This window comes from Falco cherrug, chromosome 4 (genome assembly GCF_023634085.1).
Source record: "Falco cherrug isolate bFalChe1 chromosome 4, bFalChe1.pri, whole genome shotgun sequence".
Lineage (NCBI taxonomy): Eukaryota > Metazoa > Chordata > Aves > Falconiformes > Falconidae > Falco > Falco cherrug.
Window position 1 is genome coordinate 17,776,219 of NC_073700.1, and position 21,519 is coordinate 17,797,737.

The 21,519-nt window shown below is 39.0% G+C and overlaps 1 protein-coding gene across 1 annotated transcript in view; it reads right to left on the minus strand.

Annotated features, from left to right (window-relative positions):
- The window catches only part of SUCLG2 (succinate-CoA ligase GDP-forming subunit beta), a 131,675-nt gene that overhangs the window by 35,459 nt on the left and 74,697 nt on the right, over window positions 1–21,519 (minus strand). The window contains exons 8-9 of the mRNA XM_055707862.1: window positions 21,189–21,350; window positions 19,538–19,680 (exon numbers count right to left, since the gene is read on the minus strand). Coding sequence (XP_055563837.1) covers window positions 19,538–19,680; window positions 21,189–21,350 — 305 coding nt within the window. The remainder of the gene's footprint in view (window positions 1–19,537; window positions 19,681–21,188; window positions 21,351–21,519) is intronic.

Below are 21,519 nucleotides of genomic sequence, written 5' to 3' on the forward strand. Positions count from 1 at the left end.
TTTAAAAAATATTAATAAGGAGAAAAAAAAGAGTAAATATTTTTACTTTACCTCAGGGTAGGAAAGGTACCATAGAGCTAAAAAACTGGATTGGAGAATAGCAACAAGATAAGGGAAGTTTACCTGAAACTGTTATGATAAAAACGTGTACAGGGCATGCATGGAAAACTGGTATGTCTGATAGAATAAATAAATAAAGAAAGAAAGAAATTAACAGGAGATAGTATGGGAAACTCTAAAAGTTTCACTACTGTGAGCATGGAGTGACATCATCTCTTAAAGGTGCCAAAGATATGAATGTCCTATGTGGATTTCCCCCCATGAGTGACAATAATCATAAAGATATAGCAACTGCACCATCACATTTTTTTTTCACATCATTTATTTGGTTTCGGCTTTTTGATGTTGGTCTTTTGAGGAAATCAGTTCCTATAGAAACAATTCTGTCACTGATGCAGCACACAAAGCTGTGTCAGTGAAAAGTTCATTTACATACCAATTTTGAAATCTGAAAGGTGCTTTTGGGTAAAACAAAAAAAAAAAAGCCAACAACAAAACAAATTGTACTGAAACGTCTGTTACATCTGTGGCTGCACCAACTGCCTTTACCCAGTGGACAGCCAGTGCTTCCCTGTGCTGTATCCAGCCTATGGAGAAATCTTTTCTCTCCACTCTGCATGCAGGCAGTTGCTGAGAAAGAAGAGTATCTCAAAAATTTCCAACTCCAGTACTATCTGGACCTCTCAGACACACTCCCAAAGGAAGGATTCTGTCTTAGCATCCCACCTTAAGGAAAGTAGTCCTGCACTCAGCAAGTTATCTGCCTTTGACCCTAAGTCTCAAGAACCAGATCACCCCTGTATCATCTACTCCTGATAGGTTTTCTGATCTGAATAAAATTACTCCAGTCATTCTGGAAAGGTACGAGATATCTCCTCTTGTCCTCCTGCTAAGATTTTCCAGGAAGTGTTGCTGCAGAGCTGTTGTGACCATTGGAATCCTGCTGTGTTAGCAAGGTGGCTGGAGCCCCAGTCTTCCGCCAAGGCAGCAAGGCCTTATTATTAATAATTCCTTATTGTTACTCATTATTAAATTAGTAATTTCTTGGTGGCCCTACTTTATTGTCCCTGCTGCGGTTTGTTTCCTTCTGGAAAACTGAAGCTGTAAAAATGCTATAAAATGAGTCACAAATGCTATTTGGAAAACAAAACCAAAGAGGAATCTACAGTTTATGATAACAGACACCACATTCCCTAACTGTCACAATGCCAGCAAGCAATATTTGGCTTCAAAGTGCACACAGTTACATGAGCACTGCTCGAGACTCTGTATATGTGCATGTACATACCTGCATACATACATTACCTGGAGAAAAAAATATCAGTTTAGGTTGCTCTGCACAAGAAAGAACTGAACGGGTATTAAGGACCCAATCTGACTTTAGTTAGATTAATGCAAAACACCACTAACACTCCAGTACCGGGAGATTTATAACTAATAAAAATATTTCACTGAGAGGAGAATCAGACCTTGACCGCTCATGGAAATAAGTCTTTTCTCTTCCTATGACAGTTTTGAAATTTCATCCATAACTCTGAAAAAGGAAATTTGAAAATTATTCTCAGTTAAATTCATAGAAGCACTGACCTTCAGTATCTATAATGTTCAAAGAAAAGACACTTACACTTCTGATTGACAAATCTATTGCAAATACAATCTCAGCAGCTCCAGAAGAAGCGTTGAGAAATGCAACCTGAGTGTCCATAACTCATTCATTCTAACTTATTCAAGCAGATTCTCCCCTGTCAAGGGAATTGCATGATTCAAGACTCTGCCCTACAGACAACAAGCAATCAGGAATCCGCCCTCATGTATGAAGTGAACTTAAGCATCACAGTGACAAAATAATGCACATGTTCCTACAGTATTCCAAATCAATAGGAAAATGCATGACTCCAAGTCTCAAATTATCCTTTGTATTTACTACTTAGAGGATCCACAAGCAGTTTAGGTAAAAACACTAATTCTGAAAAAGCCCACTGCAACTTAAAATAAACTAAGCTGCAAATCAGACAAATCACAACACAATGACTATGCAAGTCTGGTTGGCACAAAATAAACCTATTGTGTTCATTCCAGAGAACTGTCCCATATAGAAACTGTACCTGACATCTTCATGTTGAACTATTTAGGTGAAAACAAACATTGTACTTGATCACTTCTCAGCTCCTGGCCCACTGCTATGAAGCAATAGGTACACAGGTTCAAGCTGCAGAAACTGCTTTGACATCAGATTTTTCTAACTCCATAGAGGCGGAGATGGGAACAACAGCTCCACCACCAGGAATGAACACGGCTTTCTTCCACAAAAATTCCTTCCTGGAGATCTTTATTGGCTCTTTCTAGCTTGAGACCCCAGAATTGACCTTGAAAAACCGAGAACAACCTTTCCCAGAACAAATCTAATTTCTTTGATATGCCAGCCCCCTCCCTCCCCCCGACAACACAGCACTAACATCAATGAAAACCAAAGCAACAGATGTCACAGCCCCTGTCCTGCACTCCTCAGAGCAGTGTCCAAACCAAACCAAACCCGAAAAATATGTCCATGTTTCCTTATGGGCGAAGGATTAAGGAAGAAGCACGTGATACTCCTGCCTCCATTTACTTTAGTGAAAGGTACTCAAAAACACTGGGAGAATTGCAGTAAAACCTTTCCAGATTTGGAAGACATTGTTACAGCTTTAAGTGCTTTTGCCTCAAACCCTTCAAGACCCCCTGTTATCTAAATGTTAGAAAATGCCTCAGTGCATTACTAAGTTAAAATCCCTAGTTCAGGGCTGAAAAGCTCCAGAATACACAAGCAAGATCAAAGCAGGTAAGCTCAATAAACTATGTAGTCACTGTTTAGGGGCTTGAGGAGCATCACATCGACAGCATGTTGGAAGTAATTTTCTCTGGTGACATGCTATGTTTTGTCTTACTGAACATTTAACCTCTAGATTTGGACAGCACACATTTGGCACGGGCACATATCTTTAGGGAACACCAGAGTGGTTACTTCAAGTGACAGTTTTCTAATTATTCTGTCAAGCATCAATCTGTGAAGTTCCCAGTTCTTCAGCACCCTGATTGACAGGGCAATCAGTGCTGTACTTAAAGCCTCTAGAGCTGTTCTGTCCTGACAAATGCTTTTAAAAAAAATCCCAACCAACTCCTCCTCCCCAGTGCTCAAAGGGAGTGGAATATTTGACTTCCAAAACAATTCCCCACTTCCTGCAAATACAGTTCCCCAAAGCAACCAAAAACTTCATTAGTACATACAATGCAGCTGGGGAAAGAAGAACAGACCAAAACAGTGTTTTCTTTTATATTATACTGATCCATTTCAGACATTTTATTTTGGAGCAAATCAGCTGATAAAAGTATGTAAAAAAACCAGAAAAACTGATATAATGAAATAATTTTCAGTACAAAGTTTTCCTTCTCTTAACAGAGGACAAAACCCACGTTCACAGCATTCCTCTCAAAAAAAGAAAAAAACCCAACTTCACAGCCCTTTTAGCTCTATTCCTAGTTCCCCTATTTCTGATAAATATCATCTTCCTCTGTTGAGCATGGTATTGTGACTTCTCTTGGGGTCTTACAGAACCACTGACTGTAAGAAGTAGGAAAATGAGGAACTTTGTGAGCGATAAACAATTAGCACTGTACCAAGTTCAGGGAATAATACAAGCTACTTAGTAGTCACGATCACGGTTTCCTAAATAACATGAAAGTACTTCATGCTCTTTATCTACTGTGTAATTAAATTAAACAACGGGGCTAAGATTTTGACCAATATGTTGGCATTACAGTTAGACAAGATTTGATTTATAGTCCAAGATTCTGCACCTGAGAATTCAATAGCAGAGTTGCTCTTCTGGGCTTGCTGGGACAATCTCATCTCGGTATCGCTCAGCTTAAACACTAAGACCTCTCACCGTACACAGCAGAATACCAGCATGCCACTAATACCGGTTTCTACTGCAGTCAAAATGGTGTCAAAGTCACTCTTTTGGTTTTAAAAGATAAAGTACGAATAACACAAGTTTGGTGACTGGCTCTTGTTGTGAGCTCTACAGAGTGCTCTATGGTAAAATACACTGATTGAACCCAGCAAGACTAACAAACAAAATACGAAGTTAGGTGTCAAACGAAAAGGTGGAAGAGTACATTTGATCACTAATTGAAGTGAATCGCAGAAAATCTCTCTTCAGATTTAATTCTTAATTTTTTTTCTTTTTTTACATTAAAAATGTAAATACATTCACACACAAAAATCAATTTTTTCTTGGATCTGAGTCAAAACTCTCAGTACACAGACTACCTGTGTTTAATAAAATGAAGAAAGAAAGCCTGTTCAGATCAGAGCCCAAATCTAGTCATCGGCCAGCAATGGTACTTTGTTTTTTTTATTATTTTATTTTTTTGCTTGGCAGCTTAACACTAGATAATTTTTATATATCAATCATCACCCTCATCAACAATATCAAATTATTATTTTTTGTTAATGGACCAGATTACTATTGGAGAAGATTATACAGAACAACCTATGACCAGAAAGTAGTTTCACTGAATTCGATAGGAACACTCGGAGATGGAAGCACTGCAAAGTACAAGAACACACATGAGCATCTGGCACGAAGACCAACGGTAGGTATGAAGGGCTAGACCAGCACTGTCCTCCAGGAACTACTCATCTGACTGGGTAATGAGCCCGTCCAGGAAGCCAATCTGTTTCTCTTTCTACAGGTTTGGTCTTCTGCCAGTGTAGCTCCCTGAGCTTTTCCACTGCGGTGTCGGATGAGTGTGGGTGCAAATGGAGAGAAGGAGGGGGCAGCCGTGGAGTACTCTCTGATACACTAAAACTGCCACAGACCTGATTCCTTGACAGAAGGGAATGACAAGAACTGACTGTGATACTACAGTGGAGGATGGAAGTTTGTTGATAAAAAGCCTAAACCTGCAGTGCTCAGTAAGGTAGACTGTTCCTCCAGCATGGGGGAAGGCTGAACCCATCTGCTTTTACTGAAGTTCAATAGACTTTTAGCATTATTAAGGGGGTTAGGTGAATGCTGCTGAAATCCAGGGACCATCTTTGCTTAAATTGCTTTTATTTTATCTTTTCTGTTCAATTAATTCCATAGTTTGCATGACTAAGTGAAAATAAAAATGTATTTGAGATTGGAAGTAATATACAGAAACCCCCCAAAACAACTGTGCAGGGCCCCATGGAAGTTTGATTAAAGGCAAATCCTTCACAATTCAGAGAGCACATCCTCAATCAATGGTTGAAGAGGAAAACCTCCAAGGAGCAGCAGGAACTAAACAATTCTGATAAGGTTTCTGTGACTTTCCAGCAAATAGCAATTTGCTCTTTTATATTTCTTCAATGAGAAGTCCAGCACTGCAGTCCCAAACCTTTAAATCAATTGATTTGCTGGGCATCAGGCATTCAACTTTTACCACCCGCTATAAAATATTGACTCTGCACATTCATTCATTTCTACCCAATAATTGATTCTTCTTTTTTTTGGTAGTTACAGGCCTAGAGAGTATTCTGGGAGGTTGACTTAATCAAGATTTAGTTAAAAAAAAAAAAAAAAAAAAGGGATCCTCAGCATTTTTAAGTTTTAATCTTGTCTACAGCACATAGGCATGTATGTAATCTATTTTCTTAATGAGAATATTCTTTTCCCCGTTTTATTTCCCACTATTAATTCCTAATCTACCATGCCCAAGAGCCATCCATAGTTTGCACGAAGGCTTCTGCCTTAATCAGAAAGTTGGCATTACTCCGTCAAAGGACTACGTCAACTTTTGCTTAACGACCTTCTCAGCTGGAGCCTGTCTGTAAACACTGCCCGACCTGGCCAAGCTGGCACAACACAGATCTCATTCCCTTTTCTGGTAAAGTGAATACTGGCTTCCATGGTCAGCCCAAATGTCATCCACTCCGAAAGGCAATTTTATGGCACTGGAGGCTGGACTGCTGCGTTGCTGCCGCTGAGGCCCTTCAGTGGTTCTTGGTCGGAGGAAGGCAGTGCTCTGCCACCACAGCTACAGCCAGCTGCTCCTCTGCGCTGAGCGCTTTGCTAGCAGCAACAGAGCGCTCCTTCCCCCCGCGCTCAGGGGGAACGAACATCTGGTGCTCTCCAGCTCTTTGGGTTGCTCAGGCTTACCCTGAAATAATTAGAAATGGTTTCTAAAGTACAGCAACACCCAACACTGCATACAAAAAAGGCTGTGCAAACGTGCACACAACTTGCGTAACAGCAGCAATCGTACATACATATGCAGATACTCCCATATATGCATTGCCATTTACACTTCACTTTTGCAAATAGTGTGTATAAAATTAAGAAAAAAACCTAGTTATTCTTTCCCCCTACTTGTTTGATGAGTAAAATATGCATACAAGCAGAAAAGAACAGAAAAAGATACACTTAAGCCATAGCAGAAAACTCAAGGTGAAAATGGTGTTGTATAAGCAGGGAAATTTTTTAAACTATTGACTAGGAATATCTGAAATAGTGCAATACCTGCTCCACTCTGCAAACAGAACAAATTATATAACAATTTGAAACAAATAAAGCTACCTTACTCTTGTTTAACCCCTCTAATTTCCTGGAAAAAAATCTTAAAATTTTTTGCCTTTTTTCTGCTGAAAACCTTTGAATAATTTTGAATTTTCAGCAAAATCTGCTTGGTCAGACATTATCCACCTGTCTTGCCACACACAGGCACTTATTTTCTTTTAGCTGGAATTTTCAAAGACATCTGGCTCAAAATGGTTGAATATTTTCCCATTAAAAAAAAATATTAAAACCTAAGTCTTAATTTTTTTTTCATTAATCTTTCCTCTTCCCTTGAAGAAACATGTGGTCTTCACCAACCCAAAGAAAAATCAACAGTTTACATTAAAAGAATCTCAGATTTTCAATTATAAACCTTCAATTAAAGTGAGAGTTTCTGTTATCAAGTAGGTACTAGCACTGCAGTTCAGGAAAAATATCTTCACTGAAAGGGTGGTGAAGCATTGGGACAGGCTGCCCAGGGAGGTGGTGGAATCACCACCCCTGGGGGTGTTTAAAAAAAACCACGTAGATGTGGTGCTCAGGGACATGGGTTAGTGGTGGCTTGGCAGTCCTGGCTTAGCAGTTGGACTTGATGAAATCAAAGGTCTTTTCCACCCTGAATGATTCTGTGATGTTATGGTTGCAAAAAAAATAGCTTACCATCTACGTTCTGCTTTACAATAGACTTAGGAAAATGCTTGGGCATTGGGACCCACAGGAAAATGCTTGGGCATTGGGACCCACTTTTCCCTTGATGAGCAAGGCCTATATAGGATCTCAGCTTAGTAACAAAAGACAGCAGTAGCCAAGTTTGTAGCTTCTGGCCCCCATGGCTACATGCTGCCTTCTCCCACATGCAAGCCCTTCCTCGGGCATTCAGCACCGGGGCAGCTCCCCAGTAATTCAGTGAGAAGGACCAGCACCAGGCTGAGGTACGCCACCTCAACCAGCTCATTCGTAAGTACGCTTTACCCAAATAAAGAAAGAACATTGAATTTTCCTTATAGATTTGTAGGAATGAATCAATCCATGTGGTAGAAGGCTGAATTATTCATTTCATTTTCACTAGACATTCTGTCCACATTTTTGAAAGGAATCCATATTGTCATTTTAATAATGGAGAAGTAATGTATTTCTTAAATACCTGTATTTAAGATCACTTTCCCCTCCAGTGTTTTAGTAGGTATGCACATAGCAAACAAAGGCTGGATTCTGTTGAATAAAGGGGACAGAGAAGTAACATCCTCCAAGTTGCTACAAAAGGAGGAGAAATATGAAGGAATGAAAATTTCCTGAGTTCTATTCACCAGAGCTAAGCCAGAATTTGCTGCGGTGTTTGGGAGTGCAAAACAAACAAATGTGGATTTTTAAGACAGAGAAAAGTTTAAAAACTAAATGAACAAAAAACCCACAGGGAAACTATTTCCCTCCTCAAAGGTGTTAGCTAGAATTCTAAAGAAAATTCAAAAAGTTAATTAAGCTCAGGGCTATACATTTAATACAACCCAAAAGTCACTGAGAGGCTGAGTGAATGAGATGTACCAAGATATATATAACTGTACCCGATATAAATAGTACAATGTTTTTTCCTGAAGTTCAAGCCTGGTATGTGAAGGTAACAGTGTGATAACCACAAAATCCAACACATTTGCTGAGACATTCCCAAGTTCTTCCCAGGTTTTGACTGAAGTGGACCTTGTAGACCTCATCCTTTACACCCTCATGCTGCTTTACACTGACTCTATGCACCACTATCCCCCAGTCACAGCTGGTAACATGACTATTGAAGCCTTCGAAATCAGCTGAACTCCTGTGCAACTGAAGGAAACGTGGTTAGATGTCCACAGTCTGTTTGGAATATTCCTTCACCCACCTGCACCCCCGGCCCCAGCTACATATGTAAAAGAACTGGGCACTGGGAGATGGAATAACTCATGCTTTCTGCAGATTGCTATTTGAAGTATGAGTACTAAAAGAGATAGGCTCTCCACATTTCACACTACACTAAAGAAAACACCTGATGTGAGAGACTGGCCTAGTACGACAAAATTTTGAAAGGTACAACACAGACAACAGCTATTGAGAAATAGGACTAATTTTCATCTTCCCATAACAAGATAGTTTTTCCATTAACAAGATTAAACTGAACCTCTAGGAACAAGAGTAAGAACTACTCATTTGTGGTAGATGTGGACTTGATTTGCCAAGTATTTAAGTGCACGACAAGCTTTAAAAGTGAATAGGCTCATTTATTTCAGCTTTACCCATCCACTCAGAATAATAGATAATAAAATATTAAAACTTGAAACAGGTTTGAATATCTTGTTGAATTGGAGCATGAATAATGAAGTTGTGGAATAATTCAGTCCTACCTGAAACAAAACAGAGATTCAAGGGAAAGAAATAGCTTTTCCCTCTTTCATTAAGCCATATTTCAAATAATTTTTCTCTCTTCCAAAGCTTTTTCATCATCCTCTGCTCAGTTATGCAAATGAATTGGTGAACACAGGCCAAGGAATATTTTTCTTATTCAAGTATAAATTAAATACATTCTGCTGACTGGAAGGACAGAATGTAACCTGCTCCAAAACCCAAAGTTCACATACTTTAGAAAAACACATTTCTCTACCTCAACACTAAAAAAAAAAATATCGGGGGGAAAAAGGCAAAAAATAAAGCACCTACAGTGGAATACAGAAAATATCAGAAGATACACTGCACCTTAAAATGTCATTTCCATAGAAATGAGTGGATGTTCTGAAGTTCCTTTTCTTAAAAAGATGCCAATGAATTTACATATTTGCCAGACTTGCATATTATTCTCAATCACATCACTGTGCCAGTCATTTCAGATGGCATAGAGGTTTAATAATAATAGGTTAGAACAAGATCACCTATCATAATCTATTTCCTATATTAGGATGCAAACCAGAGCACAAGTGTCACAGCAGAGACAAGTGCAAGCAACATCTATATTTTTTCATGCAATTCTCTCCCCCAATAACCATATTGCTGAACCTGACACTGCACTTTTTCAGCTTAGAGACATAAAGTCCATTTTTAAAAACTGCTTAAAATTCCCCCCCCCCTTTTTTTTTTTAAAGTATACACACACCTTTACAACAAAAATTTTATCAAGATTAGGCCCTTTAATCTTCTGACTTTGAAAGATAACTTTATGATGGGAAAATGCTTATTAAGTTTGTCATGTTTCACCATTTTTTCCCCCCAAATTGAGTCTTATTCTTCAACTAACCTATGCTCCAGCTACGTCAAGGGTGCTTCTGAAATTGTAAGTAAAACCAGTTGATAGTCATTTCACTGTCAGAAGAGCAGCTTGGCTTGCCCAGTACAAATGGCACCTACTGGAAATACACAGTTCATCATCTAGCCCTGTTCGTATCAGGAAAAGATGGAGGTAAGGTGGCTAAATGTCTTCATTTTGATGGAAAGAAAACACACTTTCCTAGACAGCCATAACACCTCAAACCACTTATAAATAATATGACAATACAATTTTCTCTACAGAAAAGTTTAAGTAAGGATACCTACAACTTTTTTTTTTTTTTTTACTATACTATTTCCTAGCTATATTATCAAATGATTTCTTTCATTCTCCTGTAAGTATGCTAGATGATCTATAAATAGATTCATAATAAATTACTCCTTTCACCAAGATGAATTGCCAACTTGAGATTTCTAAAATGTCTTCCCTTTCTATCTTTACTAATTGTGAAATGAGTCATATAAATTTTCAAAATGTAATCCATTTGTAAAGTACAGTAAAGGATTAAACCCTTCTCTGCTGTATTATGCATGGCATTTCCTTTTACTAGGCAATACTAAGATACACCAACATAACTGCACATTGTATTGTGCACCCTGGATATGACGTCAGGCATTTGGCACTTAGAGGTGGTGCTGGCAAGGTTTTCAAAACGGATACTTACTGCCTGTATCCATCACCCATCATTTTAGGCCCTGGTTTGGAGTGAGATGATGATAACACACATCATCTAGAGATGGTTCCACATCGTAAGAGACGTGCTATCCCATAATAATTGCTATGTGCTTCTCTTAAACGCTTCCCACTGCAGGCTCAGCCATACTGGCCCAGCAGTGGATACCTCAGGAAAGTCCAGATTGTACAGTCCCAAGCACTAATGAACAGAGAAGCCAATAAAAAAATCCTTTATTACTTTGCTCGTTACTCAAATTCACCACCAAACAAGCCACAATATGCAACAAGCCTTGACCACACATCAACCATGTCAAGAGGGTGAGGCAGACTGTCTTCAGAGAAAATGGAAATATCTGCTCTTTTGTCCCTGATTTCGATGGGATACCACTACAGAGAGGGTAACTGCCACACAAACATCAAATTCCATCCAAACAGCTCAATTTTTATTGTGGTTCTTCCACAAGATTTTCAGTATTTACCTTCTAAGGATACATTTCTGATTTTTCCTTATTCTGCCAGAAAGGAGGCGATTACAGAATCTCTGCAAGTTTTCCTCTTGCTTAGTAAGTTTATTTTCATATCCAGCTTTTAAGATTCATTATAGCGAACTTTAAAATGCCAGAAGGCATTCAACTTGTCAGTGCCTATAAATAATGGCAGACTCATGTTGAAGTATATTTACATATCAATTACTTAGGACTCAATACTACACATGCTCTTGAAAAATACATTATTCTTGATTATAAATCAAGACAATTTAATTATGCATTTAAAATGCATAATTGTCCTCACATATTCATAAATATTAGCAACATGCTATCAGTCTTTAAAAATGCTTCAGTGAAATGAAAGAATGTCTTTTCAATACGTTTAAGTGCTCTAAAAGATGACTAGTCATTTCACATTAATTCTTGCAAAACTGCAAAGACACATTAGAAGAAACCCTTGTTAAAATTCTAGTAGTCTATATTTTCTTACCAATGAAGGGCTAATAAAAATGTGGGCAAACTCCTAAACTGCTGCTATAAACTCAAATCCTACAGTATTTATAAAACCTATGAGCTGCTCCAATACCCTTGGTTAAAGAAAGTATTTGTACCAATTTCTGAGGCAGAAAATAAAATATGCTTTGTCGACTTTCCCCAGCTTTACAAGACGTTTCTGTGCTCTAATAGGTCTTTTCTGCCTCTACAAACTGTCATCCTGTGATAGTAATCTGAAATGTTGAAAGCCAAGGCATTATTTGCCCATATAAAATTACTAATCACAGCTTTAGGTTTCGGGCTGTTCTCTGAAAGAGGAAAGGAAACCTCTGGTGCATTCATCAGCCCCAAGGCAGGATCAGCTCTTCCTGACACACCCGGGGAAAATTTTTAACTAGTTTTTAACTTGCGGTGCTGGATAGCCTGTAAGTTCCTAAAATAAACTGCTGTAGGGCTGAACTACCTTTTTGAATGAACTATTTTCAGAATGGCTATCCTAAATTTCTTTGCTGCATTTAAACCTTATACTTCTTGCCTTACCAAGGCAGACACTGACCTGCGACACCTGGCAAAGTACCCAGGTTAACTGAAGGTTTCCTTCACCTTTTTGTCTGTTTCTTCTTTCAACCCTTGAGTCTTTTGTATATTTTCAATGAGAGAAAAGGTCTCTCCCTACGTGTTTACACAACCCCAAGGCAAAAGGGGCTCTCAACATGCTATTAGGAGACAATAGTAAGATGACAGGGAAAGAACCAGCTTCCAAAAGCTATGTGGTATACTTCAGTGATTGATTAGACATCGTCTTACACAAATGTCAAAATTGCATGACAAAACCAACAGGTATATTGATTATGACTTTCTTTTAAAAAATTTAGTATTTCACTTCTATGAAAACAATGCCGAGTACAAAACTGCCAGTAGGATGAGGCTTTGTAATAAGTAGTAAAGGAGCATTGATAACTTATAATTTCCATAGCACTTAATTTCTTTGATGGACTATATAATTTTTGATCAGTGTTGACAGCAGTCATCTATGGTAGATGAGTATTATGACCCGCAGTTCACACAGAGGGGGGAAAACAGAGCAGTCAAAGCCTGAACTTTCAAAAGCATCCACTAAATTCAAGTGCCACCATCTTCAGATACCCAGCTGGAGCTATAAAGGCTAAGCGGAGGTGTGAGCACTGGACCAGCAGTTAGCACTCATGGAACAGTATACCATCACACACAGATATTTCTCACTACAATAACTCAGCTACAGCTTTTAGAGTACTCAAAACAGCATATGATGCTTCAACCTCTTGTGTGAATCAGAAAAACACACAAGGCATAAAGACTTTTCATGCTGTGTAAAGAAGAACTGGGTAATGAAGTGTGTAAAGGGTACGTGATATTTGAATGAGAAAGCAAAAAGATTTCTAATGACTATGTAAGAATAGGGTTCCTCTGCATTATCTAAAATGACACGCAATCTGACAATTCAAACAAGTCCAGTGCTAACACTCTATTATATGTCCATAACTGAACACTATTTACATTTCATTTTTTTCTTCACCATTGTACACACACTCACATTGGCTGCATGTGTGATAGAGAAGGTTAACTGATCCTACTGATTTATGGTTTCACATTATTGCAATGTGAACTGAGAAACCCACTACTGACAATTAGTCTGTTAAATACAGAAAATGCATGATGAACTATCCACAACCAGCTTATGCTCTGACTAGATAAACCTCACCATCACAGCAAGCGTGGCCATTCTGTGGTGGCTTTTTTTTTAAATTAATTTTGAAACCTCTACACACTATTTTATATTTATGACTTTTAAAGCTTAACAGTCCCCTTCCCACCCTCCAAAGCATCCTCCTCTCACTCCACACATAAAATTCCATAACTAACAGCAATAATAACCATTCTCATCATGGGGTAAAGGCAGCCCTAAAAGAAAATCAAAGTAGGTTCTTTCTTTCTGGATGTTGCCTTTCATGTTCTCTTCCTCTTAGTCAAGACACTTGATAGGCTTGGCTGACTCGCATGACTAGTACCACAACAGACATTCTGCAGATCCCATTAAATAGCTGTGCAAACTGCCTGCACTCACAACTCGGCTGCCAGCATTATTTTTATTTGATGTGGCTATAATGTCTCAGTGCCCAACCCTGGATCAGGAACACCATGCAACATCATTCCCCTTTTCTTCTTCCACTCTCTTTTCTTCCAGACTGTTTGAAATGATGCCTCAGCGGGCAGGGTGCAGTGAATAACTGGCTGGGAACAGAATGGGCACCTGGCAACTCCTAAGAAACTTACTTGCCAACCCCCTTTTTTTTTGGCTGAAGCTTGTAACCCAACAGTCAAACACCAGGCACAGACTCACTGAATAAGAGATTTTTGCACAACTTCCAGGACAAAACCCTCAGCTATATAGTCAAGCTGATTTAGAAATCACACTGAAAAGTCTTTTCCTGCTAAAACTGGGAGCAGGCCCTTGTTTAAAGTTGCAGAGTGAGAGCAAACAGTCCAGTAACACACTGATATAGCTACTGCACTCCAAATGGCCGGAATGTTTGCAGACTTTCTGAACTGTCTTAACTGAACTAGCTCACCCAATTCTGAATTACTTCACCTAAAATAAAGGCCAAATAAATTATACAAGACAACCTTATTTTTATTTCTAAAATCTGAGGAAAGAGTAACCCGAATCTTTCCTCTTAGTTTAACATTATCCCTTCTGTTGCCACATAACGGACTGCAACTTTAGGAAAAGTAATACTAAAAATCCCTCAAGCCAAAAGGATAAACTGGTGATAAAACTGTCTTATATAATAAGAATGAATAAACTGTATTACTTTCACACCAAGCACAACTGGAAAATAAGCAAATTGCAAAATTATGATTTAATGATACCATCTTTCCGAATTGTGTTCGCTTTCTTAGATGCCTGGAAAATAGAAGCCCCAAGACCTCAGCTTCACACGCAGCTTAATGGCAAGGCACATCAGTGCCATTGCTTTTCCCATCACCGAGGCGTACAGGGAGATGTATGTGACAGAAGCAAACAGGCAAAGCAAAGTGACAGGCATAAGAATGCCTATTCCATATTAATACAACAATAATTTGAATATGGACTAAGAAATAGCTAAAGGAACAAACCAAATTAAGTTGTGTGCATGTTTGATATGAATTATTCCCTAGATATGAGTTAACAGATGTCGATATAGAGTATTTTTTTCCAGAGCAATGTTTGTCAATCTGTCAATAGTATTTTGCTTAAGTGACAAGCAAACACTTGTTAACATCAATTGATTTGATAAGTCTGTAGTCATATCATCAATGACAGGCTTCAAAAAAGGCTGTCAGAGGAGCTTGGGGGGGGGAGAAGGAGAACAAGAACAAACAACAAACTTGGCCTTTAACTGCCTGTATGTATTTCAGGGATACTTTCTAGTAGGAGTCAACTGTTCCGTTTGGGACTAGAGCTGGTCAATGGTAAAACAAACCTGCTCACAGCTTAGTTTGCTATTGTACTGGGCATGCTCGGGGGGGGAGGGCTGGTGGCGGGGGCTGCCCGGAGCTGCCCCCATGCCCAGTGCCGACCCTGTGGGATCACGGGTTTCCCCAGGGAATAGCTCTGGCACGGCAGCAGCCGCAGCCTGGAGAGGAGCCAGCCAGCCTGACATCTCAAACGATGTTGACTGCCTCTGCAGTGTGGATAAAAAAGCTGAGAGAGAAACCTGCATGAATTCAGGAGTGTCAGATATGCTGGACAACTGCAGGCCACAGCAGAGGGCAGAGATGGCAACCGAGCTGCAGTGCCCTGGAGAGCACATTTATTGACAAGACTGGTTTTTTCCAGCTCTAGCTTTTCCAAAACCTTGTTGAATCCTGCAAACCGTCATCATATGGTAAGTACAACAGTTCAGGTCTTCAGCATGAATAAAAACAAGCATCTGCTCAGCTTGGTAAGTATGCGAGAGTACTCGGGGGTGAGGCAGGGGACAGCCCGGCATCACTCAGAACCTCTGAAATGCTGATGGAAACAAACCTCTTCTACTTGACTGTGGGACAGAGAGGAGCAACGAAGCTCCTGCAGTTCCTCCCAGCACCCTGAACACCCAGAACTGAGCCATCTTCCCCTTTCCTGTTACTACCTGAAAAGAGGGAAGACAGTTCATTTTCTGCCAATGCAGATGCATGGCACAAACTCATAGAGACAAGACAGGCAGATAGGAGGACAAAGAAAATAACAAAATAAAAAAAAACAAGAAAAAAACCTCTGGAATTTAGATAGTGAAAAGAAAGGAATTCAGAACCACTGCAATGACCTGTCTGACCTGGGAAGTATTGGATATGGCAGACTGCAAACAAGACCAGCAGGGTATAAAAGGGTCACTGACTTCAGAGACAGCATTTCCATCCTAAAGCTGGTGGGTAACCTTTTGCAACAAAAAGCCCCAACAAACCAAAAGACAAACTTTTTTTTTTTTTTTTAAAGAATTATAGACACTGCCAACAGACAGATTAAACCAGCAGCAAACCAGCCAAGATCTTAATTTTTCCCAAAAACAATATCCCCAGCTTCACTACATCAAATCATGACATACCTGTAGTTTCTTGCTGTAACAAAACAGATGTTTTAAAGACAACTAAAGAAAGAGATCTATTTCCAAGTGCAGTTGAATGTTTATTTCTGGAAGATTTCTTCTCTTGCAGTGCCCTTAACACTGCCAGTGCCACGTTTCAGTGCAGCTAGAAGACAGTGCTTCTCCATGTTACAGCCCCACAGAGTACTTTTTTTTTGTTTGCTCAGTCTTCCTCAGAGGCTCAATGTTGTTTGGAGACATTTACAACAATTAATTGCCCCTCAAGTTCCTAAGAGCAAAATTTTATCTTCTCAAACAAGGTGGGAATCAGGTTAAAGGTTAGAGGGAATTGACTGACTAGATAAGAACAGTGAATGTTGCATTAGCCGCAGTGACTCTGGGGATCACAAGCCTACTATTAGTTAAGAAAAGAGAGGATTCATTCAATTATCTTACTGTTTAGTAGTGAGCTAATAGATGTGGTGTACCAGGAGAGGAAATAACAGACATTTACTATTTTTTCTGAACAGAATGAAATAAACCCAGAATATTATTTTTTTTTTTAATAGCTAGTAAACTTCTACTAATATTCAACTGCAGAGCAGTTAGAAAAATAAGGGCTTTGCTGTTAGTCTGATATAACTACCAGGGCTTTTAAGAGTCTACTATTATGTACTGAGATATCAGTATATCTTCCCTAATCTTAACTTAATCTCATACATATTCATCAGTTACTGTTAGGAGTTTTTTCACCTGATGCTGCATTGAACTGAAACAGTATTGCTGATGGTCACAGTGACATAAAGCAAAGGCAAACCCAGTCAAACTGAAAGGGCTAAGAAACAGTTCAGAAGTGACTCACTGAAACGTGGCAAGCCTCTCGGGGATAACAGCTGTGGTATGACTGGTCATGAGCAGGGCTAGGCTCAAAAGAACTAATGCTAATTTAAAAATGTGCGACAGCATTTAATCTCGACAAAAACACAACGTCTGTGGCCAACAATGCTGTAACTTACGCACATGCATCCAGGTTTGCTATGGACTATATTCCCTGGATCATGTAGCTTTGAGGAGCACCCTCTTTCCCCTGCACCATACCAGATGACAGTCTAGCAGGACTCTAAGCAGTCATCCTTCCTTTTTTTCCTGGAGTGCAATAGAGAGAATGGGCAAAAGAGAAATGCAATGGAGCTGTTCTGTGACTCTTCCTGTGAATGAAGAAAAGATCAGAAAAAGCTTTCAAAAGCAAGTGAGGACAAAACAAATCAATGAGGAACGAGTTTTGCTGCATTTAGGCTAAAGACTCCTGCATCTTCAGCCAGTCAAAGCCAGGAATGGTGCATAGACACAAGCATAAATGACTGTTTCAGGTCCTTTCCGTGCTACCTTTTACTTTACCCCACTGTCTCAATTAGCATAGCTTCCACCAGCCCTGGTGTACACAGCTAGTGTTGAGCAGTAATATATAAGCAGAATATATAACAGAAAGAGGATACATTTACAAGTGAAATGTTGGGCATGCAGACGTTATATAGCTGAGAGTTACCGAAATGCCTTTTTGTTTTAAAATTGTTTAAACTCAGTAAGCTTCATCACCAAAATTAATACCTGCTGTTTGTGCTGTAGCAGACAGAAGAACCTATTTAGCATAGTAATAATCATCAGCTAAGTTGTGTATCTAAGACTTTACTGCACCTGCTTCTCCACCACTAACACAAGTTTCAGAACTAAATTACATCTCAGCCAAACCTTGATCATCATACAAAGCACGCCCTGCAGAACAACTCAAACATGTGCAAACAAATCTTCATGTAATGTCCTGAGAATAGCTAAAACTCACACAAATGAAGACAAGCATAACAATGTCTACCAGCATCAGACAATGAAGGAAACTATTACGTTTTCTAGCATGAATCTCAGATTTCACCCTGCCTCTCTTCTGCCCCAGGCAAGATATCTTGCTTCTCTACTTCTCCAGGTCTGTGTTCTTTTTGGCACATCAATGACTTAAAGGTTGTAAGATTGCTAAGTAGAAGGAGACAACTAGTTCTCCTCCTCTGGGTCTTGGGAAGAACATAAACCTAGACCTCTACAAACAAAAGGTCAGCAGGACCCAGGTCTATGTGAGGGCAATAATATCCAGGAAGAATGTTTTAGATATTGCAGATTACTCTGTCTAGTACAGTTCAGCCATCAAAGTACCTCATGCCTTAAAAAGATGCAAGGAAATTTACAACTGCAAAGAGTTTACAATAGGAATTCTACCTGTGCTTATTTTGTACTGTAAATTTTCTTCCTGATCTTGCCTCGAAATTTTGCTGCAAATAATACCCACTTCTATTTGAAAAATCACAACATTTTGTCACGTACTGCTGCACAGGGTATACAATTACGGCGATGTAATTTTCACAGGAAGGTGGTATTTAGAGGAGCTAATATCTCAGACAATGAACATGAGGCAAATGGATGGAAGCACAGAAAGATAAAGGAGATAAAGCCAGATCCACAAAAAGAAGCAAAATGTTGAAAGTAGTATTTCAGCAGAGATGCTTAGGTGCAGATGGAAGGATGATCAAAACCCTTTGACATACTTTCATTAGTAAAAAAAAATAATCTACAGCAGCTTAAGTTCTGGCTACACACAGAAGCATAACTCTGCGTTGGCAGGGATGGTCAGGTGGCACTGTTCTAATGCCTACGCCCGATCAATATTCTCTCAGCAGATACTCCTGTCTGCAAAGGGGACCAATGACCTCATCACGCTAACATGCATCTCTAGAAATAACTTCTACTCAATACACACAGACTAACGTCTTCTGTTGTTCAAAAAGAAAAGAGCAACTGCACCTCCATCTGCAAAAGGAAGTGTTGGAACGTACCAGACTATGATTCCAGCCTGTGAATGTTAATTAAACACAGACTATCCTGCAGTGCAGAATCAGACATTCTAGAAATTTTGAGCTTAAAAGAGTACAAATCAGCCTTTAGAATTAGCTATTAGCTTAATTCCCATTTTTCTTCTCACTGTACTATGGCACTAAAATACCATTACAAATGATAATTTTAAGTATCTAAATCTTCTCACAAATTCCTCTTTAGGAACTAGATTTTCAAAGTTCAGCACTGCAATGCCCAGCATTCCCACATCTGCACTTCTGTGCTCAACTGCCTTGAGAAAGTACTCATTCAAGACTGACCAGCAAACCTGAAGAGTGCAGCAGGAACTGAAAAGTCAATCCCGTGGTTCACAGTGAAATCATTTTCCTCCCAGTTGACCCCTCAGTATTCACAGCATTATCTGTGTTTTTCAGCATACCATCCACAGCCCTGTAACACAGCTATATGACTGTATGGGGAAGCTTCTGGTCCAAACCCAACATTTTTTACCTTCGGATCAGCAGTCAGCAGCTTGAATGCTTGATATACTTGTGCTTCTTTCACACCTCCACCAAGATCCAAGAAGTTGGCTGGCTTTCCACCATTCAAGGATATTATATCACATGTTGCCATTGCAAGTCCAGCTCCATTGACTGTAATTGTAAACATCAAGTGCTTATATTTCACATAAAATTATATAAGATTTGTGAAAAGGCTTAAAATGTACCAGCACAACCACATAACATGGCTCAAAACATTAAATAAATGCCTATTTCTAAATAGGGCAGTACCTACTGAAGGATATCCAATGCAACAATTAATTCAAAATCTGGTGTACACACACCAAGAGTTCTTTATGACTGTAACAATTTTAGGACTTAGATGTGCACCTCCCATTAAGCATGGTAATTGTGGAAATGCAAAACCTTCTGATTTTTTTTTTTTTTAAAGAAAAGAAAAAAGATGACAAAATCTTTTGGGAATAGTGATTGCATCATGAGATGTGAAGGACAAATTGACTCCTTCAGCCTCCCATCATTCTGATAGGAATAGATGATGCTTTAAATCACTGTAAAACAGACAACTAAATTTTGGAGACAGATATCAGATGCTCCTGAAACTGCCTTTTATTTTGCATTTGCACAAAACCAGAAGCATTCCCATGGGCATGAGTATTTTCTAAGTGAGGAAAAGTACATGAGAATTATCAGTCCCCATAAAGTTGCTTGTGCTGGACAAAGCAAGGTTTCTGTGTCACCTGTAATTTGACAGCAATATACCTAATACTAAAAAACATAATGTAGTGCTGCCAATTATTGTTTGGGGGTTTGGGTGGGTTTTTTTTTGCAATTTTTGTTTGTTTGGTTTGGTTTGTTGGTTTGGTTTTTTTTACATTGAAATTAAAGTCTCACTGACACTTACTGAATCAACTGCAACACATTATCAGTGTCTTCTAGAGTTGTGGTTAGAGTACACGTCTAAGCAATGAAAATCCTGGACGTTTTCGCACCAAGCTTAGATAAAATGCCTAATTCAATTAGATTTATAATAAAATGTACTGGCAAAAAGAATCTGTACAAAATGAGAATTATTTAGAGCATAGCTGACTTTTTTACTTATCTCTTCTAAACAGAAGAGTAATTTATGTTTTACAGAAACTTCAGGAAAATAGAAAGATGTTATTTTCCTCTTAACAACCAAGCTGCTTCTTTAGCAGCTTTCCTTAAAGGGAAATGGAGTTCAACATTCAACTGTAAGTGGGAATACCATGTTTTTACACACACACTTTTGCAGTGTCTTTTAAGTAACAGTCTCATTTTTTTAAATTAATGATCACATTTTGATGACTTTTCTTGTTTTAATTACTGGGAAGACCAACTGCATCAGCTTAAAAACTCAGAACGTAGAACCCCTGCAGGCTTCTCCCTTAGCCTGCAGTGTCTCTGACACCACACATGCCTTCCTGTCTGCTGTGGCCTTCATCACTGTTTCAACACAATTTTAGTTTCATTCCTGCAAGAACCTGTGGAAGGACAGACAATCTCAGCGAAACAGACTAAAATACTGTCAAGGGTAGATTGAATGTCAGAGTGTAAACAAAGTCTATAACACTGAACAAGGATGAATTGGTCTTCAAATGTTCTTTTTTATTTGTTCTTACCAAAGCAAGCAATATTTCCATCCAGTCCTATATATTTTAAGTCATATTTGGCAGCTTCATTCTCTATAGGCTCATTTTCAGACTTGTCATCCATGGCAAATATTTCTTTTTGCCTAAATTCTGCATTGTCATCAAAGTTTATCTTGGCATCAAAACAAACAACTACAAAAAAAAAAGCGACATAACAACATATAGGCATTTAGAGATTACAGTTAAGTCAAAACGTCTGAAATACTACGACTAGTATAGCAGGGAGCGGGAGAAGGTTGCTTGGGGACTGATGCTGCTTCCAACATGATCAGCTGAAGTTCTAGTGTTGAGTCCAGTAGAG